Here is a 25,939-nt window from a genome sequence, read left to right on the forward strand (position 1 = left end):
AAAAGTAGAAAACAAATTTTATTGGATGAAGAAAATTGTCTAAAAGTCTCCCGTTTTTTGGTTAACAAAAGCATCAAACCACAAAAAACCCTGCATTCCATGACAAGAGTTCATGTCAACAAAATTAATCCTTGGGCACATCATCATTTGTATATAGAATGTTATAACTACTAAAATGTTTTTGGGCAAAGAAAATTATATTAGTCCAAATATAAGTGCTTTACATGGAAACCTGAAAAAATATAAATTGTTTGCTGACAGATATACTGTTAGGACTGCTAGCATTTTTGGTACTTAATAGTGTCACCCCTCATAGAAAAATTAACAAGTAAAAACACTAAGAAATTGGGAGAGACAATGAAGGAAAAGAACAGCCAACAGGCCAAAGTGTGTTCAGCCTGGTTATCAGCAAATTCAACTTCATTTTTATTTAAGAAGCCTGTGGAAAATGAAGTGAATTCAATGCTCACAAAAATGCTGTAGTTAGAAGTCAACTACTTTATCTACATAACAGGCAGAAGAGGTGTAACAGCACAAGCCTACCCTACTGTTGTGCCTCAAGCCTGATCCAGAGTAATGTCATTTTCCCTGTACAATCAATCTCAGGCTTTTCAGATACAATAGCACTAATTGGTACCAGTTGGCAAAATATTATTATTTTAAGGGATATGGACACTAGTCCACTAGGAATTAGACTGGGACCACCCACTCAGTTAAGTTTAACAAGTTTTTTGTATTACAATATTTCTAATTGACAATGGCAGCCTTACTGAATTTGAAATAAAAATAAAATGTTAAAAAGGAAGGAAATGTCTACATTTTTATCTTTATATAGTATGCAGAATAATCAATCACTTTGGAAAGTCATAAGATATAAAGTTTCATGCTTTGAATACTTTTCAGTGCTGTTTGTTTACATAAATGGCTTTAACCACAATTTGTTCTTTTGTTTTCACGATCCCAAATGCAGTTCAATTATTTGAAGTAACAGTTTGCTTATTACATTTACTGTGATTACAAAGTACAATAATCTGTGCTTATTTGTTAGTTTACAAGTCTGATGTTACCCAACACAACCATACAGTATTTAAATAACTATGAGATTGCATTTTATACCATTTCTATTCACATGTACTCTAGGCTTAATAAACACCTACTATGTCTTAGCAAAACTTTAGTACATCAGCTGTGCTGTACTAAAGTTAATTTCTATCATTCCCATCATAATCAGTGTAACTCTGATATCCACTGTTCCTCCTCTCATGAAGATTATACATCTTCTTCCACATGGACTCTTGATGGAAACCCGCACTGAAAGATCTACCCAGATGTCCATGCTGTTTCTTGGTGATATTGTCTTCGCTTTCAGATTTGGCAATTCCCTGTGCTTGTGGTTGCATATCTTGTCTAATGTTTCCAAATGGGAAGTTCCAAGGATCAAACCTTTGCCAGTTAAGTCTCTGAAAAGCAATGATACAATGCAGGTTTCCTCCTACCTGACAAAGGTAAAAAGTGTTTTGTTACTAAGTGTGCAGAGAAAAGTACTTAAGCATTATCAGGGCCGGCGCTTCCATTAGGCGACCCTAGACAGTTGCCTAGGGCACCAGGATTTGGTGGGGGCGGCATTTTGTGCACTCCTCACGGGGCGCACGGGAGCTTTCAGTTCCGCTCCTGCTGCGCCGCTGAAGAAGGACCTTCTGCCGATGTGCTGCAGAAAACAGCGGCAGGCAATTGAGCAGCTCAATGACTGCAGCTGTTGTCTGCGGCATTTCGGTGGAGGGTCCTTCTTCGGCGGCGTGATGAGAGTGGAACCGGAAGCTCCCGCGCACCCCGTGGGGAGCGCACAAAATGCCACCCCCCAAATTCTGCCTAGATCACCAGAAACTCTGGCGCCGCTCCTGAGTATTATTTATGAAAATATTTTGAATATTTATTTAACTGCTTTAGTTTAGTATCAGCTCTTTTACTAGTTCCCTTCTTAATCTTCTACACAATACTTAAGTTTCCCTATCTAGCATTCACAAGACAGCATAACCCAGCTTCTGCCTACCTTTGTTAGCCTTTACACTCTCCACCCAAAATGCACAACTACCACAGTGTTTCTGTCCTCTTTCTACTCATTTTCAGATTTTCTTCCATGCACCCTTCCTCACACCTAGAAGAGAGGGTTACTCACCTTGTGCAGTAACTGAGGTTCTTTGAGATATGCGCCCCTGTGTGTGCTCCACTTCAGGCGTGGGTACATCCCAACGCCATTGATCGGAGATTTTCGGTAACAGTGCTCAGACAGAACACGCATGCGTAGTAGCTGTCTTGCGGCGCCGTTGGAGTCTCCTTTAGTGCATGCATGGCCTGACCCCCTCAGTTCCTTCTCTAACATAGAGTCCTTGTATCGAACTCCAGATTAGAGGGGAGGAGACTGGGTAGTGGAGCATTCACAGGGACATACATCTCGAAGAACCTCGAGGTGAGTAACCTTCTCTTCTTCTTCAAGTGCTGTCCCTTCTGGGTGCTCCACAGGTGACTGTAGAGTAGCATCCACAAAGGAGGACTCTGAAGTTACTTGCATAGTGAAGGAGAGAACCGTTAGGCCTAGTATGGCATCAGCTCTTGAGGCTTGTATAACTGCATAGTGGTTAGTGAACGTATGTTCTGAGGCCCATGTAGCAGATCTCTGAAATGGCTACATTATTTAGAAATTCAATGGATGCTGCCATGGATCATGTAGATACCGCAATGGATCTGACACCCATTGAGGGTTCTGTCTTATACGTTTCACAACATAAGCAAATGCAGCTTGAGATCCACTTAAATAGTCTATGTTAGGATATAGCAGAGCCCTTGGATCATTCCGTCATCGAGACGCAGAGCATTGGGGACTTGCAGAAAGACTTTGTTTTGTCCAAATAAAAGGCTATAACTCATCGCACATCAGGAGTATGTGACATGGCCGCCTGTGTGTTTCTGTGTGGTTTAGGATAGAATGTAGGGACGTGAATAGGTTGATATGGAAGGCTGAAGCTATTTTAGGGAGGAATTCTGGGTGGGGCCACAACATGGTCTTGTCTTTAAAAAAAAAAAAAGACTGTGTATGGCCGGTTGGCCATTAGTGCACTTTTCTGACTGACCCTGCTAGTGGATGTGACGTGTGCAATAGGGAGCAGGTAGTGAGTAGTTCAAAGGGTAGTCTCATAACGCCTTTGAGAACTAGATCTGGGTCCCATGTGGGCATGGGTGGGTGCACTTCAGGTAGAGATTCTGAAGATCAGTAAGAAAACGTTTTGTGGTCGCATGTGCAAATACCGAGAATCCATCAATCTTGCAATGGAAAGTGGTGACTGCTGCAAGATGTACTTTAATAGAGCTCGTGGACAGTCTGGAATTCTTTATCTCTAAGAGGTATTCTAGCACTAGTGACAACAGTGTAGCATTAGGAGTGAACTGTTTGTCCTGACTCAATATGGAAATCTTTTCCATTTTTGTACTTAAGTACTGCGTGTGGATGTTCATCTGCAACATGTGTTTGACTTGTTCCAAACAGGTTAACTCATTCCTAGAACCATGGAGGAGCCATGCTTTCATACGGAGTTTCTCCAGGTTTGGATGGAAGATCTGACTGTTAGCTTCTGAGATCAGATCTGTTTTCAATGGGAGAGTTCGTAGAGTGCAGTCATGCGTAACAGGTACGGCTACCAGGTTTGTCTGGGCCATGCTGGGGCTATCAGTATGATTTTGGCATTTTCATCCTGTATCTTGTGCAGGACTCTGGGGATTAGTGGGATCGGCAGGAATGCATACAAGAGCATGTTGTTCCACGTGAATAGGAAAGCATACCTTAAAGATTAAGGTCCTAATCTTGTCCTCAAACAGAATAGAGGGCATTTGTGATTCTGAGATGTGACAAATAGGTCAATGGTGGGAAAACCTCATCATTGGAATATCTGTTGTAAGACTGTGGGATTCGTTTTCCACTTGTTTTCCTGTCAGAACCTTCTGCTTAGAGTGTCCACTGTGGTATTTTGGCATCCATAAAGGTGTGAGGCTGAGATGTTGATATGGTGATGGATACACCAATTCCATAGTTTCATGGCCTCGGTGCATAAGGAGTGGGATTGTGCTCCCCCTTGTCTGTTGATGTAAAACATCCATGCAATATTGTCTGTCATCACTTGTACTGTCTCGTTGCTTATGAGCAGAAGAAAATGGAGGCAGGTACTCCATACCGCTGTGAGTTCCAGTAAGTTGATTTGGAGGTGTGTCACCGTTGGTGACCACTTACCTTGGATTGTGTGATGATCCAGATGTGCGCCCTCAACAAACTAGGAGGCATCTGTTGTGATTATAATTAAGGGTGGTGCTTGATGAAAGGGGATCCCTGAACAGTGATTCTTTGGTCTTGTCCACCACCGAAGGGATTCTAGCACTTTGGGAGGTGGTGTTACCACCTTGTTTAGTCTGTGTTTGATGAGTTTGTATACTGAACCCAGCCAGCCTTGGAAACAGCACATGTGGAGTCCAGCATGTTTTACCACACATGTGGTGGCGGCCATGTGTCCTAGTAGTTGTAGACAGGTTCTTGCGATGATTTGTGGGCAGATAGAGATGGTGTCTATGAGATTCTTTATAGTTATAAATCTGGTTCAAGGTAGAAACGCTCTGGCTTGAACTGAATGAAAATGCTCTTCAATGAAGTCCAGTTGTTTCGCAGGTATCAGTGTCGACTTTTGCGTGTTCAGTTGCAGCCGTAATTTTTGGAAGAGGGTGATGGTTAGTCAGGTAATTTTCTTGTCTCTGCCTGATTTGGGCCTTTCAGGAGGCAGTCGTCTAGTTCTGGGAAGAACATGATCCCTTGCTTGTGCAGGTGTGTTGCTATGACCACAAGGGTTTGGAGAATACCCTTGGTCCAGTGGACAGTCCAAAGGGGAGTAACCTATACTGGAAATGGTCATGTCCAACTGTTAATCAGAGGAATCATCTACGAGCTGGGTGTATGGTAATGTGGAAATACAAGTCTTGTAAATCGAGCACTGAAAACCAGTCCCCCTGTTCCAGCACTGGGATTACTGTGCCTAATGTGACCACCTTGAATTCGTGGGAGTGTATGAATTTGTTGAGTTTCTGTACATCTAGTATGCATCGCCATCCTCCATTTTTCTTCTGGGTCAAAAAATAGTGGGAACAGAAGCCCTTCCCTCTGTTTTGTGTAGGTACTGGTTCCACAGAACCTAGATGTAGTAGATTCATTTCTTGCCTTAAGAGGTGCTCATGAGAAGGGTTCCTGAAGAGGGACGGGGAAGCGGGTAGGATAGGGGGACAAGAAATAAAGGGGATGGCACAGCCTGACCTTATGATTTCTAAGACCCAACAATCTTGCATGATGCACTCCCATGCATAGTAGAGGTGTCTCAATTGGTGGCTAAATGGGCAAAATGGCACAGATGTGAGGGGGAGGTCATTCAGACCCTCGACCAGCCTTTCAAAACCATTGCTTATTAGGTGGTGTTTGTAATGCTGCTTGTTGAGCTTGTGAGGGTTGGCACCTCGGAGGTCTATTTCTCTGTCTGTTGGACTCATATGGTCTGGACTGTAGACGGTTGAACTGTGACTGTCTGGCATGGTGGTAAGGCTGGTAGCACTTTCTCTTAGTAGAGGTGTGTAGCTGTCCAGTCGCATGTGAGTCTTTCATAGAGCGGAGTACCTCATTGGTCTTAGATGAGAACAATTTATCTTTGTCAAAGGAGAGGTCTTCCAACTTAATTTGCAGCTCTTTTGGGATGCTAGATGACAAGACCCAAGATGTTCTGCGCATTACAATAGCTGTGTCATGTGCTGCCATATTGGCAACCTCCAGGGAAGCTTGTAGGGCAGTCCTGGCAACCAGTTGTCCCTCAGTTAGCAATGTCTTGAATTGTGCTCTTTTACCTTCAGGAAGATCGGTCAAACTCACATAACTTCTGGTAATTGTCAATCATATTTCACCAGAAGGGCACTGTAGTCAGTGACCCAGGATTGTAAAGTGGATGAGGTCTAGTCTCTTGTGGTCTTTGTCCTCAAGTGTGGATCTGGACTGGGGTTGTTTGAAGTGGTGGAGTGGGTTGTTTGGAGTGGGTGGGAAAAGAGAAAGTCCATTCCCTTGGCCAGCACAGAGTATTTTCTATCAGCTCATTTGCATGTGAGAGGGCTGGTGTCTGCCACACCATTTCACCAGGTTCCAGAATTGCATCGTCTACTGGCAGTGCAATTTTTGAGAAAGAGGAAGGTTTGAGATTTTGAACAGCTTACATTGGTTTTCCTGGACCTCCTCCAATGGGATGTCCTGGCTTAGTGCGATTCTTTTAAAGAGGTCTTGAAATTGTTTGAAGTCATCTGCCATTGTAGGTGGAGGTGGCATGATGGCCTTATTGGAGGAAGAAGAAGAGTTGTGCGTTGGCGACACATCCTTAGGGCCTGTTTCTTCCTCTGGCTCCTCTGTAGTCTCCTCTAGGGCTACAGATGATGTAGCCACTGGAGATAATGGAGGAGACTGAAGTTCACCTCTGGGTGGCGATGAGGTTCCGGCATAGTGGGCTTTGTACGCTGCCCACGGATTCTATGGTGGCCACTGCATGGGAAAAGCCATGAAGGGACACATCCATGGTTGTCTGTACAATGGATATGGTTGTTGACCATGGTGGCTTTTAGATCTCAGTGTACCCCCAGCAGGTCTGTGGTGAGTCAGGAAGAGTGTTGTGGGGAGAAGACTCCTCCATCCCGGTGCTCATCATCGCTCTCACTAGGTACCGACGGTGCCATACGGGAAGTGGGCTGCCTAATGACACTCCTTCTGGACAATCCATTGGCGCCACGGAGTGCTGATTGGGACACCATAATATGGAAATTGCTGCAGTGCTGGTGGATGCAATAGTGAGGGTTTAGTTGCAACTGAAAGGTGTGTAGCGATCTCGTGGCTAAATTCTGTAAGTGCCAGTGGGCCCATCGCAGCACTATCAGTCAGTGCCAGCAGAGGCGGTGGCGACGAGCATGGCAGTGGCGCAGATTTTGTGGCTGGCACCGGAGGTGGCAGCAAGGTCGGTGCTGTGTCCACTGCGTGTGTTGGTGTGGTTGGTGCCATGAAGGAGACATGGCTGTGCCTGTGTCTTGACTCCCTGCCCTTTGCTTTGGGCTCAACGGCATGGTCTGTGACAGAGGTGCTGGGAGAGTCGTAAGTGCTGATTTCAGGGTCGTTGGCATAGAGAGGAATGACCTCACAAGGGACTGTTTCTTTTTATGCGGATCTCTCTGCGGAGAGGTCAATGCTCACTTCCTCTTTACGTGAGAGGACAGAGATGTGCTCTTCTTCAGTTCTGACAACGTAAGCGAGCACTTAGGGGGAGGTTTTGGTTGGTCCTTTTCTGTACCTGGCTGGAGTGACTTCTCCATGAGAATCATTTTGAGGCAGAGGTCCCGGTGGCGTCAGGCTCTCATCTTCAGGTTGTTACAGTGAACGCACTTTTGGAGTACGTGAGATTCACCCAGACATCTCACTCAGAGAGAGTGTCCATCAGATTGCAGCATTGTTTCTCTGCAGGAGCTGCATCTTTTAAAGCCAGGGGAGCTCAGCATGTTTCGAGGTGTGCTCCAAAACGAGCAGGGAATGGGAGAAAAAACTTTTTTAAAAAAACAACTAACTGCTAATTAAGCTAACTAGGAACTATAATAAACTTATCTAAGGTATCTAACTACTATTTTTCTTTCTTTACTATCTTCAGGGGAAGAAGCTGCCACGCTGCCCCGAGCTCATCTTCAGCAGAGGACGGCTGAGAATGAACTGACGGGGTTGGACCATGCGCATACTAAACAAGACTCCAATGCGCATCCTGACCAAGCACTGCTACCGAAAACCTTCGATCAACGATGCCGGGATGCACCAACACCTGAAGAAGAGCACTCACAGGGACAGTGCTCAAAGAAGAACTATCTCCTCAACCCATTCCACCACGCTTCAACCCTCTCTGCGTTCAAGTCCAGTCTTAAAATTCAATTCTTTTCGGAGGCCTAATCCTCCATAAGAAAGAAAAATTACACAAATAAAAGCCATGGAACAAATGGAGATGCATGCACTGTACTTTATCTCCGATTACACCATGCTACACTAAGTGAACAAGGAGGTCACGCAATCAAGTTAACGTCAGGTAAATTTAAAAATCAATTTAAAAATTCGCTAAGATAAAATCCAGCTGCACTAACAGGGTGTGACATTCTATACCTTGGGGGAGCGTCCTGGAAACCCCATATTCCTCATTTTTATATAATCGTGATTTTACATATAAAGCACGCCTTGTAAGATATTACAGGAAAGGTTATGATCTGCTGAAAGTCATTTCTCTATACATTTATGTATGTCATTAATGCATATGAAGTTATGAGAATTGTGTTAAATGGTTGTCAATAAAACATGCTGTAAGTTGGGGAATCAACCAGATATTAGCTCCCCAGAGGCAACAGCAAGGAAAGTAACTAACACCCAGGCGGCGTTTCAAACAACCCATCAACAACCATTGTGCAGCAAGGGAGATACAATCAATGACTCACCTGCATGAGGCCACACCAGGGGAATTGCTCAACCTTGTCTGGAGACTCAGCAATGCCCCCAGATATGCCTGCACTTGTGTTCTCCAAGCACATGGACTGAGGGTATAAAACAGAACACAGTGGCCACATGCTGAGCCTCTCTCCTGCTCCCAGCTATGCGGCAAGCAACAATGACACTTTGAAACTCCAACTGAGGGGACTGGCCCAGTTTCAAGGGTGAAATCTGTGTATTATGAACTGCAATATCCTGTGGGGTGAGGAAAACTGCTTAATCTAGATGTTGCCCAGTCTAATAGGGTTGAGAGTTTAGACTGTGTGCTCCTATTTTATTTTATTTTGGTAACTAACGCTGACTTTTTGCCTATCTATCTTTTATAGTCAATAAATTTGTTTAACCATCTTTACCAGTGAGTTTGTATGAAGTGTGTGGCAAATCTGCTCAGGTTTTGCAAAGGCTGCTGTATATCCACTTTCCGTTGATGAAGTGGTGAACCAATTAATAAATATGCACTACTCATCTTGAGCAGTGCAAGACAGTATATTCCTGAGGTACAGTGCTGGGGGGATATGGCTCTGGTGCCTCTCTCTGTGAGATTTATGAGTGTCTCTGGGAGCATTCATGCAATCCAGCTGAGTGTGTGGGGCTCCACATGCTGTTGTGCTGAGTGATCACAGTGCTTAAAGGGGCTTCCGGCTTGTCACTAGCAAAGCATTGTGAGAGACAGCCCCAGCTGGAGAGAGTTAAGGGGGCACAGCAGTCCCACAGTACCAGGCTGCACCCCGGGGATCTCGTCACACAGGGACTGGGTAATTGTATGCCCCAAAAAAATTACACCGTAAAATGAGATAGAGTATCAAAGATGAAGGGCCAATAACCTGGACTGGCATATCCTACATCCTGCCAGGCAGACCTAAACGCTTGTGCTCTGCAGTGTCTCTTTTAGCATCTATGTTTGGTTTTCTGAATTTCCGCAGTATTCCCTCTCAGCAGAAGTTATAATTAATAGATTCAGAGATTTCAAGGTCAGAGGGGACCCCTGTGATTATATAGGCTGACCTCGTGCATAACACAAGCCACAGAACTTCCCCAATAATTTTCACTCCTTCAAGCATGGCAGCCACAGGATTTGAACTCTGGACCTCTAACATTGTAGAAGACTTCACCAAAAAAGTTACAGCTTCTTAGGTACAGCGAAGAATGAATAAGCTTGTTGGAAAAAAATAAAGTCTAATGTAATAGCTCTTCCTGCCATCTTAATAAGTCAATATTACCTTCTTTGTTTTTCTATACTGCAGACCCCTCTCCAGGTGTCGAATATCCAAGTATTCTGGATTTTGAGTGTTCAGGTCAGTAACAATATCTACCCACCTACAAAATAAAACGGACTAACATGTAGAAGAGATCACAAAACCCATTCACCACTAAAATTTATGGAACTACGCAAATAATTCATTTCTATATTTTTTAAATGATACACATTTACCGGTGATAGAAAAACTGAGATTTGATTGAGCACATGAAAAAAAAAATCAATATTAATGTTAAAGACCTGAAGTTGTGACATAAAATTTAAGTTTTAACAACACCTAGACAGTACTGTGAACATTACAACTATTCACTGCAGTGGAGGACGGTGCCCAAAATAAGTGACAAGGCTGCAGATAGCAAAGTAAAAACTTGGACAACATTTTACAGTAAAAAGTAGTGTGGAAAGAAAAATATTTATCCCTCTGTGTCTCCCATTACTGTTCTTAGTCCCAACCTCTCCCTCTCTAATCTGGCTTTTACCCCAGAATCCCCATATCCCTGTTCTCTCACAGCCTCAGATCAAAGACTTCATTCCACCCTGCTCTCAACTCTGCCAAGTCACATTTTCTTCCCACAGCCCCTTAGTGCCTTCCAGCCAAACCCCCATCAACTCAAACACCTCCCAGCCCCAACCCCTCTCTATAACCAGGCTGAGGGACTCTCTTCTTCCTACTTAACTTATTGACAAATCTGAAACACCTCCCACACACCTATTCCAGGCTTAAGACACCCCTGTCCCTTCACAACCTGACCCTCCTGGTTTAGAAAACTCATCCCCTGGCTCAGCACTCTTCTCCTTTTTAGCCCCCCAGCTCAGAAACCCTCCCACTATTTGCTGCTGGGAGTGAAACAACCAGAGCTTAGGCAGCAGGAAGCATGTGTATGAGCTGAAATAGCACCATAGAAGCCTGCATTTGTCCTCTGGGCCTCCTCCTTTTGCTGTCTGAAGCCTTTAGGATATGTCTACACTTAAAACACTACATCAGCACAGCTGCAACTGTGCCACTGTAGCACTTCAGTGTAGACACTACCTACACCAATGGGAGAACTCCTTTTGTCCACGTAGATAATCCACCTTTCTGGGAGGTGATAGCCAGGTTGACGGAAGGAATTCTTTGCACCCCTGAGACACGTAGCTATGCTGATGTAAATTCCCTGTGTATACCACACCATAGGGCCAAAAGTCCTCTGCTGAGAGCCAGGGGTACTGCACTCTGTAGTATATCAGCTGCATTCTGACTATCACAGGATGACTTTTTGGTAGAGTTTAGTCTCATTTGGCCACAGTGACCAGTTGCCCCAATTCACTGACAGAGCCTTGGCACACTTGCCAAAATCTGAGTCTTACATAAAGGGACGGACCTGATTGGCTATGAAAAAGTCTACCAAGCACAGGTTTCAGAATAGCTGGACAGAACACATGGCGGGGGGCAGGAGGGAGCAGGGGGGATGCACAAATTTTTATTTGCTTACTGTCAGGTTTTTCCAACCAGCTCTGTTCATCTGGGTCAACATACCATCCCACAAACAGGCAGGAGAAAAAGTTAGAGAAACCTTTTTGCTCAGAGTCCCCATGTTTTGGTTTGTTTGTTTTTTGGGGAGAATGGATTTTTCAGAAATTCTGATGTTTTGGAGAAATGCTGTTTCCTTCCTCCAGAAACTGGTACCATGTTTTACAGATCCGGCACCAAGTGAGATCGAAGAAGCTGTTCAGTGAATCAGTTCCAACTCAGACATCTAAAGCATTTGTATTTTCTGAACAAAAATAAAATATTTTTAAAAATAGCTGTTACACCTTTTCGGAGTCTCCAATATTTTCTGATTTGTGTTTGTCTATTTAGGCTGTAAACATCTTGGACTGGAAACCTTGTCTTCTGTACACGGTACTCACTCTGTGCTCACAAAAAACATTGTTGACATGTTGTAGATTTGATCACAGAATTAGTAACCCAGGTCTAGTATAATATGAAAAATCAAAGCTCTCACTAAAACCCTGACTTTTCTGAAAATATTGAGTACTCCATGAATCATGGAAGCTACAAATGGTTAATGTACTGCCCATGCCTGACTGAAGAGGGCAGTTCTTAGAAGAAACTGCATGTTTTAAGTATCTATATTCTAGAAGTTAAAAAAAAATAGAGGAGAGAGAGAGAGAAGTATATTAGCTTACTTTTTACAGTGAATGGTAGGGTGTTTTCTACTTGGTTCTCCAATTAAGATCCAATATTCCACTTCTTGTTGCAAGAGGTGACCTCTGTTGAACAATTCTAGTAAGACTCAGCATGCATATTGCAATGAAAAACAGTAGCATATTAACTTGCTATTGGTTTTTAGATTTTTTTTATTGAAATATTTTACAATTGTTAGTATAGTTGAGACAAATTACAATTGGCTACTGAACTATTAAATAATGTATTATCTATTATAAATTAGCAAAATAGATTACCCAAGTGTCTTAGGAGAAACAGGACTTTGATTTCTGGTCCAAACTCCTGCTTCCCACAGGAAACTGAGGTTAAAAGTGACTGTTCATTTCCTGGAGATAAGGAACATCTTGTGTTGTGACACACATTGCTGCCTCCCCACTAATAAAAACTGATGTTGACTGACTCATCAGGTAATTCTGTTCAAATCTCTCACTGGAAGAATGGTGACCACAATATAAGGCCAAGAGTGTGATATGTATGCAATGATAAAGACTGAAGGCTCCAGAAAGCATGTTTAAATTAGAAGAAACTTTTTTCCTCACCATCCTTGTTCTCTGAGAATGCCTCCAAAGATCTTACTTTTTCCTGCTCTTAAGACATACCCGTAGTGTTATTATCCAATGGCTGTTCAGCACCCTATGTGAAACAATTGGTGGCTTCGATGAATTCTATTAAAGTACTACTCCCATTTTATAGCTGGAGAACTGAGGCACAGCATAGATTAAATGATTTACCTTAAAATAAAATAAACCACACAGGAAGTCTGTGGTTAAGCTGGACCTAACCATAGTCTCCTCAGTTCAAGTTGAGCACCCATCTTCCTTTCCCAACTTAGAAATTGAATTATTAAAACACCTCACAGCTACAAGGCAAAAACAAGTGGCCAAGATTTGCTGCAGAGATTATCAACAGCAGATCTGGGAACTCTGTAAAATAATGAGACATTTCGTTTCCACTCAGGGGGCTAGCATTCTGTTCGTACAGCACTCAATTCATGTGTAAAATGCATTGATAATTTGGAAGATTCACACAGGAGCAAGCATAACTACAAGATTCTTACCTGTATGCTTTACAAGCTTTTACAGGGGTAGCTTCAAATCCAATTGGACAAAAATAATGATTTTGGCAATGATAGATATAGGCCATCGACTCATCTTTCAGTCCTTGTGTTAACTTTACCAAGGCCCCTGCAGCTACAAAGAAAGGTCTGATCATTCTCCAAAGTGCTTTTAAACTTGCATTCAGTATCAAGCAGAAGAGATCAGTTATTTTTCTTACATTTTCTGATGTTATATTTATGGTAACACTGCACAAGCAGCAACATAACGCATTATGGGAAAGGTCTGCAAATATATTTGATTTTCAATTTGTTTCTTTCAGATCCCAATCTCTAAAAACATATTTAGATCTGAAAGAAAAATATTTGGTTTGTTTTTTTTTCCTCCCACCTTGCAGGAGAGTCCTAATTAAAGACTGGGGGGGGGGGGGTTGTTTTGTTTTGAACTACATCAAAATATTGTAAGGCTGACTAAAGCAAGAATATTCACAACCATTCAGAGGAATCCCACTGTCCTTAATTCCACTGACACCAGTTAATACAGCATTTGTAGTACACAGCAAGCATATATTAGAGGGACCTGTAATTCTTAGATCAGTGGTTCACCAACATTTTCATATCGGGAACCACTTTTTGAATAATGATCTTCTTGGGAAACACATCTGACTCCTGACCTCAATATATTCCTTAATCCAACTATAGTGCATCCAAACAGGAGAGAGACTAGGAGAGCACTGAAACAAGAAAAACTTGTTTCTCCGTTTAAAGAGCAGACACAAAATGTTATTTCCTCTCCTTGGGTATAGAATTTAGCAAACTGTCCCTCATAACTGAAGTGGGGATTGCTAGCAATCTCCCAGGTTCCTTTGCAGCATGGTGCATCCTATATCTTAGCTACCCCTTCACTTTGACAGTTTACTACCTAAAACGTTTTTTAAAGGTTCAGCTATATTTTTATATGCAGACTAATCTTCAGGTAGAGGCTTATACATTCAGGAAGGAAGATATAGTAGCTGAAAAATGCTGTTCAGCTACTGTATTATTACTGGTAGGATAGCACCAACTGTAGAATTAATTAATGTTGGTGGGCATTCTGCCCAAACAGACATACTGCTTTCAATTCAACATCTGAAGTTTGATATATGTCTTAGCATTTATGGGTTAGAATACCATTATAGACTCATGTAGTAAAGTTATCACTTACCTAGTTCACACATGCTGCAAGTATTTCCAATCAAATTTGCTGATTAGCCAATTATGATTATTTCAAGAAAAACTGTCTCATTTGATGCATGATAAGACTAAAACATTGTATAAGATGTGTGACATTTTCAAAAAGTGCACTGGTCAGTTAGTATTTTTACATTGTTAGTTTTCTGAATCTATTTTGTATAAAGAATTCCCAAGTGTTAAAACATACCAGTTGGTGGGATATGCTGTTATGATAAATGCACATCTTGAGAGAGAAGTCAGATACGGGTTGGGAAGCCAAAGGCCTCTAGCACCCTAGGAGTGCAGCTATTTCATAATAATTACATAAAAGGCATATTACTTTAGTTAAAAGAAGGAAAATTTGAGAAGGGGGAAAAAAGAAAGGTTAGAAAAGCTATGCAGCTCAGAGCCATTCAGAGTGACCAGATGTCCCAATTTTAGAGAGACAGTCCCGATTTTTGGGTCTTTTTCTTATATAGGCTTCTATTATGTCCCACGTCCTTTCCCAGTTTTTCACATTTGCTGTCTGGTCACCCTAGAGCCATTTGTCGCTCTGGCTGTAACTGCATATGTTGGGACTTTAGTTATACAAATTGTTCTCTTGATTCTAAAACATTTTACAACTAGAGCTTTCCAATTTATATACTAAATTAGAGTTTAAGATTAGCTACTTACCAGTTTCTCCAGCTGTCTTGTTCTTCCCATGAGGTTTATATAGAACATATGAACAGCCTTTTACATGGAAATGATCATTAATCTGTCTAAACCACCTGAAAACAATAAGACTCGTTTTAAAGATTTTGGTATTTTAACAAACACTGAAGCAAAATAATTCTTAATATTTATACTTTTTTTTTTTTTTTTGCCATCTTCTCCTCCTCTAGTGATTTAGAATATAAACTCATTGGGGCAAGGACAGTCTTCTAATGAGTTTATGCAGTACTTTGCACAACAGTGGCCTGATCTCAATCAGGGTTGCTAGGTGCTACAGTAGTACAAGGCATAAATAACTCATCACAAGGAGCTGGAAGGGCCAGAAGTCTGGTAATGGATACACAGCTTTTTCACCTTTATCTTACTAGTTCAAATCCCACACAGATCTATAATGAACAAAGTTCTTATTCTCAGGTACAGCTAATTAGAGGTCTCACTCCAATCCCTAAATAGGTCTGCACATAAAACTATCATGGCATTTGACATATTTAGTAATATCTTATAAGAGGCAAAGGACTGAAAGGATATGGAGAACTGACATGGAGACAGATGTACTTCTAAAAAGAAAGGTGAACTATGGATTTAAAAAAAGGAGGGGGGGGGAGCTTTCCCCCCATGTTAGCACTTGAGTACCCTATGTCACCCTTCCAGTGCAGGCTCACAGCACAGGCAGTGGTAATGCAATGAAAATATAACTTCAGTCTCTAGTCACTACAGCTATCAGTGTAGAAGCATACAAAAATAGTAGGACAGCAAAAACAGCTCAGGTAAAAAGCTATTAAAAACAGATTCTGGGCTCTGTTGTCAGAACCCTTAAGGTTTGTTTAATTGTTCATGACGTTTTCAGAAAGCTCAAATAAAACACAGTGAGTTAGTCAGAATATATTATTGCTGTTTTAAGAGTGACAATCTAATTATTTTTAGAATTAAAAAATTATTCTATACATTAGCATTTTAGTTGCTTCAAGAAAACAAATTGTACCTCATTAAAGTTGTATTTCCTGTAAAGGGACCAAACCTAATTTCCTCAAATGGGGGTTGAAAGCCCAAAATATGCAAGGCTTCTTCTTGAGTAATAGGTGGCAGGCTGAAAATGAAATTGATAATCATAATTAACTATAATTAATAGAGTACTTAGATAGCCATTTTAGGTTCCTTGAAATTGAAATGGAATAGAAATGACGTACTTTCCAGCCCCCAGTATGCTATATAAGTAATTCCAGCAAGACACTAGCGAGGAAATTCCACAGGAAGTCTTATATTGTGGTCGACTAATACAATACCTGAGAAGAAAGAGAAAATTTTCTTTATTTAGATATATGCAGCTTGCTGCACTTTCATTTGTGACAGTTTACCCAAAAGTCAAATAATGTTTTAAAAAAAAACAAAGTATTTTGTCTCACCTTGCCTTTAAAATAAGTCACTGGTAAGTCTCAATCTGCATATATGATTTTAAAAAATCTGAAGTAAATATGCCAATTTCTTTTTCATGGGACTTCACCCAGGAAAAGTAAATAAAGTGGAAATCTGGCATATTTCACAAGCACAAATTTCACACACATTCGTTTTCTTAACATTTCTAAAATTAGGTGGTGGTGTTGATCCCACTCCATCAAGATCTGCGCTGAGACCACCAACTTAATTCCCAAGGGCCTACTAACCATAGAAATAATTTGGGGGCAGAACTGAAATAGGTCAAGTCTATATTAATGATCTTGTGGAAAAGATTACATGTATCCCAATAACAATACCTTAGCCAGCCAACCTTTCAAGCCAATAGCCTTCTGATACTGCAATTCCTTACTCAATTGCAACTCTTTGAAACTTTACCAATGGAGATGACTTTAGGTCACAGATTCCCTATCCTAACCTTTATTTCCCATGCCACAGAAACCTTCTGACAGGTTAAAATTAGTTAGTGGCTTCAACTCAGTTCTTAGTGAACATTCTCTAGTACATTCTCAGTTCTGTATGACAGAGATTTTGCTCAAGCAGCCCTGACCACAAAAGAAGGGCAGAAAGTCAGAATAAGCTACATTTGTATGTGAGTAAATTTACACATTGCCTGCTCATGCTAATGGGCTCTCACTTTTTATTAGTACCAAATCCAACCAAAACTTTTTTGTTCTTTATTGAAAGTAGAAATTTCTAAATATGTAGGAAACGTAAATGATGGCACACGGTATCTTACCAACAATAAGGATTGGCAGGAATGATGTCCCTAGCCTCTGTTTGCCAGAAACTGAGAATGAATGACAGGGAATGGTTCTGTTCATTCCCTCTAGGGGACCTGGCACTGGCCACTGTCGGAAGACAGGATATTGGGCTAGATGGACCTTTGGTCTGACCCAGTATGGCCGTTCTTATGTTCACAAGATCCAGATCCCCTTGTAGTACGTATCAGGTCTAGTTCACTAACTCAATGTTTAACAGATCCCATATACTCTTCTATCCAACTATTAAAAAAAACTATTACACATTAAAAATTTACAAACAAGCTCTGCATACTATGGTAATCTTAATTATGACTTTTAAACTACTACCATCTCCTGAGGTCGAGCACTTTCCGCTGCTTTGTTTCTTCAACAGTGTAATGTTGAGAACATTCCCTGTATTGTTTGCTTTTTTTGTCCAAAGATTTTTTCTTTGTTACTTGTTTCTTCATGTTTCCTGCAAGATAAATTTTAGAAGCAGTTAATGAATGCTTAATATACAAGCTAAATATTTCCACTATAATGCCCTTACCAGAAGGCATTCAATGTACTTCTAACAAAAAGACAATATGCTGCATGGATAGAGGTGTACTGTGATTATTTCCATTGGAAGGAAAAGTTAGCTTGTGAACTGGGACTGCCAACAGCTTTGGGAAGAACCAGTAAACTGGCATATATCAATAGCTCATTTTACTGAAGAATATTTCTATTCTCTATAATCACCCACTGAATGGATTAAAAAGGAGGTTATACTGAATGGCCTCCACAGACATTGTGAGCCTCTCTCACCCCAGCCATCCCAGTAATTGGTGGCCTTCCATGACCTCTCCAGAGCTAGTCTGGTGCACTAGAGGGAGAGCCGACCACTGACAATAGCCTCACATTATACATATAATGCGATTAGATGGATATATCTGCTAATCTGCATAAGCAACATCTTCAGTCAGAAAGCGTAGTTGTTAGTGCTGGAGACAGGCGCGCCTAGGGACACGCAGAGGGGAAATATATCCCCAGGAACTTTCCCTTATCGCAAGTCACCGTACAGGAAGAAGAATAAAAACAGTTGAGAGGGAATATTTTCAATCTTGTTTTGCGACTACATATTTCTGAACCACAGTGAAATATATTGTTACATATTTTAGCAGAATTGAAAAATACCTGTAAAATACACATTATCCATATATCTTATCTTTCAAAAGAGCACTACATGAATACACAAAGACAAAGCCAATAGCATTTTATATCTTAGAGTTGCAAAGACTGTTTTGCAATCATTAAGCTAAATTAGACCTTGACTGGTCAGCCAACTCATAAGAAAAATCTAAAGCAATGGCTCTAGGTATACACAGTGATGATAGGCCAGATATAAAAATCAGTTGTGTACATATGCATGGTCAATAAACCATTAAAATCTTTGGCTAAGCAGAAACAAGAGGAACACAAAACAGTGGAGAAAACAGTTTAACAACATATACATACACAATTCAAAATATTTGAACAGTGTTTGCGAAATTTTGACTTTCTCCATGCATAATAAATTTAATTGTATAAAGACGTTTGCTTTTGTCAGGATTCTCACAGGAGCCTTTGGGCAGTTTTTCAAAGTAGCTGGATCAAAGCTGAAAGTCACAAGGCCAGCAATTTCTTCCCTTTTAAAAACAGACGTCAGTCCAACGGTGACAAAGTGTAATACAAGAGAACACAATAATAAAGTATTCATTTCCCCACTCCCCTGAGGTGGAAAACAGGTTGGCTTATATGAGCACGTAAGATTTACAATGCCTTGTATTATTTCTTGAAAATAATACAGCTTGAAAATGTATGCTATATCAAACAAATTACTGGGTTCTACAGGAAAGCAAAAGGTAGAGTAAGGAAGCAAGAACCACAAGGTTGGGAACACTGCAGCCACTACTCCCTTTGCCTGACCCACTCCTATCCAAGCCCCCAAGACCAGCATCTGTGGGACCAGCACAAAGACCATTTCTACAACACACAGATGGTGAGTGTGTTCATCTACGTAGTTCCAATGCACAATGTAAGCGGGGGAGGGTCTTGCACTGGCCCTCCACGACATTCATGAAGCATTTTTCTGAATGGTGCAGTGCTGTAATGTCTTACCTGCTCTGTTTTTCAGATTTGGGGTCACTCCATTGAACTCTGATTTGTCAATTTCCCATGCCAGTGGAAGCTTTCCAAGACTACTAGATAAATTTTCCAAGTTAGTGTCTTCATTGTAGATTATCTCAGAAGTTCCACTTTGAATGCCAGTGAAGTTAGGTGTATTATTTCCAACATTTAAAGCAGCACTATCTGATAAGCAGGCACTAACTGTAGCACTTGGACTTTTACAAACAGACGTTACCTGGTTTAAAAAAGCATAGTCTGAGCAGATAGTATAAATTTTTTCTCGGGTGTGAGTCACAGGACATCCCCATGGATAATGCCCATCTCCAGTAGGACCCAGTGACACAGCGGATGCATCTGAAGTGCAATATGGCTTTACATCATTATGAAGAGTAGCTTCTGGAGATTTTTTTTCAGGTCTGTTTTCTTTGTGTAGAGAACCATTCTCCCTTTCACCTTCTGCAATGTCAGGCATTGAATGATACTAAAAAGTTCTGTCTAGCTAAGAAGTGCTCAGCAATTTTTTTTTAAATAAAAATTCAGCCTACATCATTGCCTGCAGATTTGCAAGCTACCGATGAGTTACCTGCAAGAAGGGAAAAGCTACTGTTACCACAGCACACCTCAGCTGATAAACAAGCTATATACAAACTTTAAACAAAGCCTTTTATTTTAAACATTGCAAACAATGAGAGCTGCAATACATTTCAGGGTATTTCAGAATACAGAATGCTCTACACTGCTGTCCAAACATTTGCTTTCTCTAAGTACTGCTAGGATGCTGCTACATATAGAGCTTTCATTATTTGCGAAGTGCCAACAGCATACTCTGTGCTGACAGCATACTGAGTCAACCCTCAATAAGTCATTTTTTAAAAAACAATTTAGGATAAAAAAGTAAATAGTTTTTCCACAGAGAAAACTGGCATATTCACGAACACTGCAGTTTATTATTTCTACCACAAACATTTGTAACAGTAATCAAAGCATTTTCCAATCATTACTGAATTAAAGGAATATCAACTAAAAAAGACACACTTCTCACTGAAAATCTTACCTAGTTTTTCTATCAGATTTATTGTAACTAGAAGAACAGAAACATTTCCTTTTCAGTTTGTGTATTTACCATCACTTGTGTACAGTGAGTCACTGTCTTCCCTGTATAGTCACTCAGTCTTCCCTTTTGTTTCTGTGGGTCTTTCACATAGCAACAGGGGAAGAAAAGGTTTGGTTTTGTGTGCATGTGCATGTCTGTTTTATACACACAAGAAAATGAGGCAGGTGTACTATTAAAAGCTACTTTTAATTAAATTTTTAAAATCAGGTGGCATCCTTGAAATCATCCATACCACTGCAACATGGATAACAAATATGAAGAAACACACAGAGAAGAGTTAATACATATTGTTGTAGCTGCGTCAGCCCCAGGATATTAGAGAGACAAGATGCATTTAGCATCTTCCACCTTGCATTAGCTATGACGATCCACGTACCTTTCCCAGATCTGAAGAGCTCTGGGTGGTGTTCGCTCTCCCACAGAAGTTGGTCCAATAAAAAAGATATTACCTGAGTCACCTTGTCTCACATAAGAGGTAAGCGATTTGTCCAAGAACTAGAAACAGAACCTGGCAATGCTGACTTCTAGTATCTGTACTTAGCCAATAAATCATAACCCCTCTCCAATACAATACTTTGTACTACACATGGTAGACAATACTGAACAAGGCTGTAGCTATGGGAGTTTCAATTTGCAGTAGATATAGAGGTCTCATAGACTCTAGGACTGGAAGGGACCTCATGGCAGGACCAAATACTGTCTAGACCATCCCTGATAGACATTTATCTTAACCTACTCTTTTACCTGTCGACACTGGTAAAATGAACATGTGTATTTGCTACCATTTCAGGTCCCAATCCTGCAAAGGACTCTGCACTGGCAGGTCCCTCTAATATCACCATAAATTACACTGAGACAAGGCACAGACAAGTTGTTACAACGACACCCCGGTACACATCCACACACCATTTCCTAAGGTAGCTGAAGCTACAGTGGTTTGTACCAAGGGTGGTATCAGGAACCACTGAGCAGAGTGAACCCTCCTTTACTAGAAGGCTCTAATGACCTTTTATTGGCCAGCACCATACACATGGGAACATTGCACACGCGTTTCTATGCAACGGGCAGCAACAGCATTAAAACCTTCCATAGTGTCTGTCCCAGGCCCAAAGATAGCAGCGGGTCTTCACATCATGAATGCCCTGCCCACACATGGGGCTGGATCAGGACCTCATGCCATAGTCAGTAGGTTCCAGAGTTAATGTTCGGGTGGGAGGAGCCAGCGCAGCCCCAGCAGAGGGCAGGATTTCACCCTCATTGGCCGGGCTGAGAGGAGCAAGCGGCTGCCGCAGCCCAGCCCTGCCAAAAGGGCAGTGGCCACCACAAGCTGCAACAGACCCACTCCATCCCACTTCTCCTCAGGACGTGGTACATGAGGAGACCTCCCCGGCCTCTCGCCTTCCCCCCAGGATGTGGGCGTTGAAGGCCCCGGGTCATTACCTGCATGGTGGCTCCCATGTCTCTCGATGGCAGCGGCTGGGATTTGATCAAACCAGAAACAGAGTCGGGGGTGGGGGCTTCAAACTCCAACTCATCCATACCCCCTTCCTACTCAGCACAGCTGCCTGGACGATACCAAACCTCACCAGAGGAAGGGGTGACTAGGTAAAGGAGAGGGGAACTCAGACGGCAATGACCTCCCATAGCCCCTGGATTGTTCATGACAGCCAGAAGGGTGGAAGCTCCGCAAGGACTGAAACAGAGCAATGCATCTCTGCCCCTCTTCCCCTACCAATGGTATTGCCCAGCGCTCCCACAGCACCTCGGTGAGGGAAGAGAGGGATGGACGGTTGTTCAATAAAAGTGTGGCAGAGGTTTGGTGGGCGGAGCTTGTGAGGAGGACTGATGGGTGGGGGGACTTGTGGGGAGGACTTATGGGTGCCATGCTACAGAGTGGCTGGTGCAGGCTGTGCAAGGGTTGGGCCCATGGCGGTGGGATCCTCCCACCCTACACCCAGGAGCTGTTACAGTGTTGTGGCTCCACCCAGGCCATGGATGGCCCAATATGGGGGGCTGCCCCCCCACCCATGTGGAGTGCAACATGCATGTAAGTCTCAGCTGCACCTGTCTGGGTGGGGGTCAGGACAAGCTCTGAGATGTTAGTGGGTGTGGGGGACCTTGGGGAGGGGGAACTGGCGGGCTGCCGGGATGGAGAACTGAGGCAGATTGAAGGAAGCACTCAAGGGAGTGGGCAAGTCACAGTGCCCTGGCTGTCATCATGGAGCAGGCAGCCCCTCCATGGTGAGAGGCTGGCAACCAGCACAGCTACACATGTACTCCTAGGGTCTCCCTCCAATTAGAAAATCCTCTATTGTAGTGTTATCAACACGCATGATTTTTGTCCTGCATCTCATGATAATTATTGTTTTCCTTAAAGCTCCAACTTCTGGAGACAAGTGAATATGGCATGAGTTCAGCCTTCATTCTTAAAGGAAAAGTATATTCTAGCCACAGGTGTTGACTTTGTCATTTCCCAGGGGGTGCTCGACCCCTGCTCTGCCCCTCTGCCTCACTCTACCCCTTTCCCCAAGGCCCCATCTCTTCCCTCCCTGGCTCTGTCTCTTCCCACCCTGTTTTGCCCCCTCCCTCAAGGGTGCCCTCTCTCCCCACAGCACCTCTTGCCCGCTGCTGAACAGCGGGCAAGAGGCACTGGGAGAGGGAGGAGCTGATCAGCAAGGTCATTGGTGGGTGCTGAGCACCACAGAGTCGGTGCCTATTTTTCTAGCCCTTGTGGTGGTGGAGAAAGCTTCAGAATATGACCCTAGTGCACCTAACACCTAAAAAAGCAGAAGTCAAATAGAAAGAACGCTATTATTTTAACATAATCTCATGGTTTTAAAGCCAATCTTGTGATTTTTGGTCACACTTACTCATGATTTTTGAACCTTTGAGGTTAGCACTGCTATTGCTGACAGTGGCTGTCTGCCATGGGGTTCCTCTGGGCAGCTGATGAAAACAAATCGGCTGCTAGCGTTGGTGTAACAAAGCTGTTTCTCTACGGTTACCTCAGCCCACGCTACATGGTGCTCTGTCCTAATACTAATATTTTCCCCCAGCAGCTTCACGACAGCTAACTTGTTTTCAAATTTAGCTGAAACAGTGACATCGAGAGACTCATATGGCAATCCTGAGTGGAGCCTCTAGCCACTACCATCACATAAATATTAAATATAAATATATTTATTTCTGGTGATTTATCACAATACATTTAAAAAGCTGCCCATCTGAGACTCTGGACGTTTGATATTTAAAAAGAAAACAAAGAAGGAGCTAAAAGCTATGAGATTCTAACATATAAAGTTTAATACTACAAATTATAAAATTGCATAATTAAGCTTTATAACCCTTAAATAGAGCAGTCCCTTGCCATAGAGGCACTTCAAACAGTGGAAAGGAAACTATGCTGCATAGAATGGGTCCTCAAACTAGAGGGTTTTTGTGGCCCTTGGTGATGGTGATAGGTAAGCAAACTCACTGAGTTCTCAAGTGTCCAGTGGTCCAGTCAAGTTTGCAATTTGGAAACGGGGGGTGGCAGGAAAAGGAGAGGTCCAATACTAAAGCTAGAATTTTATGTGACTGCTTCCAAGGATAATGTACATCTTAGAATGGAGAGCATCTTCCCAAGTTTCACTCTTTGGAAGGCTTGTAGAACCATAGTTGGCCAGCAGCCTTGGAAGAAATTATGCAACAATTTTGCTTCCAAAGCATTTTTCTTTGAGCCAAATTACTATCATTAGGATAGCAATAGTAATGGCTTAGCCAAACAGACCTAAAAATAGATTAAATGATTTAAGTTCATTTTAGAAATTAGTTTGGCACTGACAGACTGTACCAGATTGTGCTCTGTAGATCCATGAACAGATAGCCCACATCTCCCACACAAGTGGGGCGAGAAGCTCAGTAACCTCTGTGGATCTCTGTCCAAGCAGTAAAAAGTAGGGGGGAATATTTTACTCTGTAGAGTCAGAGAGAGTAAGGCCAGAAAGGACCACCACATCATCTTGTCTGACCTGTATATCACATATCACCAGAACCCACACACACTAAACCCAGCAACTGAAATTAGACTGAAGTATTACAGCTCACAGGAGACTGGACTGTTATGTGCTACAGGCACAAGAGACTGGGGGGGAATGAGGTCCATCCCTGCCCGAGGCCCCTGCAATAGCCAATAACAGGGAAATCGTTAAGTGAGATATACCTAGGTCAGGGGTTCTCAAACTTCATTGCACCGTGCCCCTCTTCTGACAATAAAAATTACTACACAACCCCAGTAGGGGGGGACCGAAGCCTGAGCCTGCCCTGAGCTCTGCTGCCCCACATGGGGGGAGCCAAAGCCCCTCCGCCTGGGGGGAAACAAAGCTGAAGCCCAGCTTGAGCCTCACCACCCAGGGTTGAAGTCCTCAGGCTCTGGCTTCGGCCCAGGTCCCAGTAAGTCTAAGCCAGTCCTGGTGACCCATTAAAACGGGGTCCTCACCCACAGTTTGAGAGCCACTGACCTAGGTAATCCTGTCAAGTGACCTGCACCCAGACCCACACACTGCACAAGGCAAAAAAACCTCTAAGGCCTCTGTCAATGTGATGGGGGGGGGGGGAGAATTCCTTCCTGACCCTACACCCCCTGCCCCCCAAAGCCCAGCCACGGGGCACCTTCTGGTCCAGACACCCACACACCCCTCCCACCAGAGCCCAGCCTCGCCCCATCCCACGCTACAGAGCAGCCCCCGGCCCAGCCACCAGCGCCCCCCCTCCCCACAGAGCCCAGCCCCAACTATAGGGCAGCCCTCCCGACACCAGCGCCCCTCCCCACAGAGTCCAGCCCCAACTACAGGGCAGCCCCCGGCCCAGACACCAGCGCCCCCCCTCCGCACAGAGCCCAGCCACGGGGCAGTGCTGACCCAGACACCAGCCCCACAGCGCCCAGCTGCAGGGCAGCCCCCAGACACCAGCGCCCCCAGCCACGGGGCAGCCCCGGCCCGGGCACCCCCCACAGAGCCTAGCCGTGGGGCAGCCCCGGCCCGAACACGAGCCCCACCCCCCAGCTTCTTTCCTGTCCCGCCAGGGCACGCAGCGTGGTGCGAACGCGCCTGCCCTTCCTCACCCTTCGCCGGAGCTGGCCGGGTCCCCCAGGCCCGCTCCTGACCCCGGCGGCAGGAGGATCAAAGAGCGAACAGCCTCCAGCCCAGCCAGGCTGAGCGCTCCGCTCACTGCGAGCTGGGCTCTGCTGAGTCCAGCGGCGCCTAGCGGTGGCCAGAAATTCTGTGAGGAAAACAGAGACTGCTGCAAAATTCCGCATTATTGCCCCAGGAGTAGGGCGCTCAGTTAGACACTGAGTCATATGAGCAAGAACCACCCAGCCTAGCAGCTGTGGGAGAGAACTCAGAGCCCTGGCCCTGTCTCTAGCTGTGCCCA

At 43.3% G+C, this 25,939-nt stretch overlaps 1 protein-coding gene across 6 annotated transcripts; it reads right to left on the reverse strand.

Moving 5' to 3' along the window:
- On the reverse strand, positions 1-25,939 carry BIVM (basic, immunoglobulin-like variable motif containing). 6 transcript variants are annotated; one of them, XM_075061505.1, is made up of 12 exons: positions 25,629-25,717; positions 24,003-24,296; positions 20,468-20,607; positions 19,405-19,996; positions 17,614-17,740; positions 16,258-16,353; positions 16,053-16,157; positions 15,032-15,126; positions 13,148-13,280; positions 12,051-12,134; positions 9,844-9,940; positions 1-1,496 (listed from the first exon to the last, which is right to left on the reverse strand). In XM_075061505.1, the coding sequence occupies exons 4-12, from the start codon at positions 19,883-19,885 to the stop codon at positions 1,203-1,205; spliced, it is 1,512 nt and encodes a 503-aa protein (XP_074917606.1). In that variant the 5' UTR covers positions 19,886-19,996; positions 20,468-20,607; positions 24,003-24,296; positions 25,629-25,717; the 3' UTR covers positions 1-1,202. The 6 variants fall into 6 exon arrangements, with proteins under 6 accessions (XP_074917606.1, XP_032656999.1, XP_032656953.1 ...); XM_032801108.2 differs by lacking the exon at positions 20,468-20,607 and adding an exon at positions 21,968-22,817 and having other exon boundaries at positions 19,405-19,648; XM_032801062.2 differs by lacking the exon at positions 20,468-20,607.

The sequence above is a fragment of the Chelonoidis abingdonii genome, chromosome 1 (genome assembly GCF_003597395.2).
Source record: "Chelonoidis abingdonii isolate Lonesome George chromosome 1, CheloAbing_2.0, whole genome shotgun sequence".
In the NCBI taxonomy this organism is placed as follows: domain Eukaryota; kingdom Metazoa; phylum Chordata; order Testudines; family Testudinidae; genus Chelonoidis; species Chelonoidis abingdonii.

Excerpts from the sequence above, each read along its gene's own strand:
- BIVM (XM_032801086.2), bottom strand. The coding sequence starts at position 25,865 with ATGACTCAGTGTCTAACTGAGCGCCCTACTCCTGGGGCAATAATGCGG. Across the intron at positions 17,741-19,404 it reads AAATCTGAAAAACAGAGCAG|GAAACATGAAGAAACAAGTA; the intron begins GTAAGACATTAC and ends TTTATCTTGCAG. Across the intron at positions 9,941-12,050 it reads CCTACCATTCACTGTAAAAA|GTGGGTAGATATTGTTACTG; the intron begins GTAAGCTAATAT and ends TTTATTTTGTAG.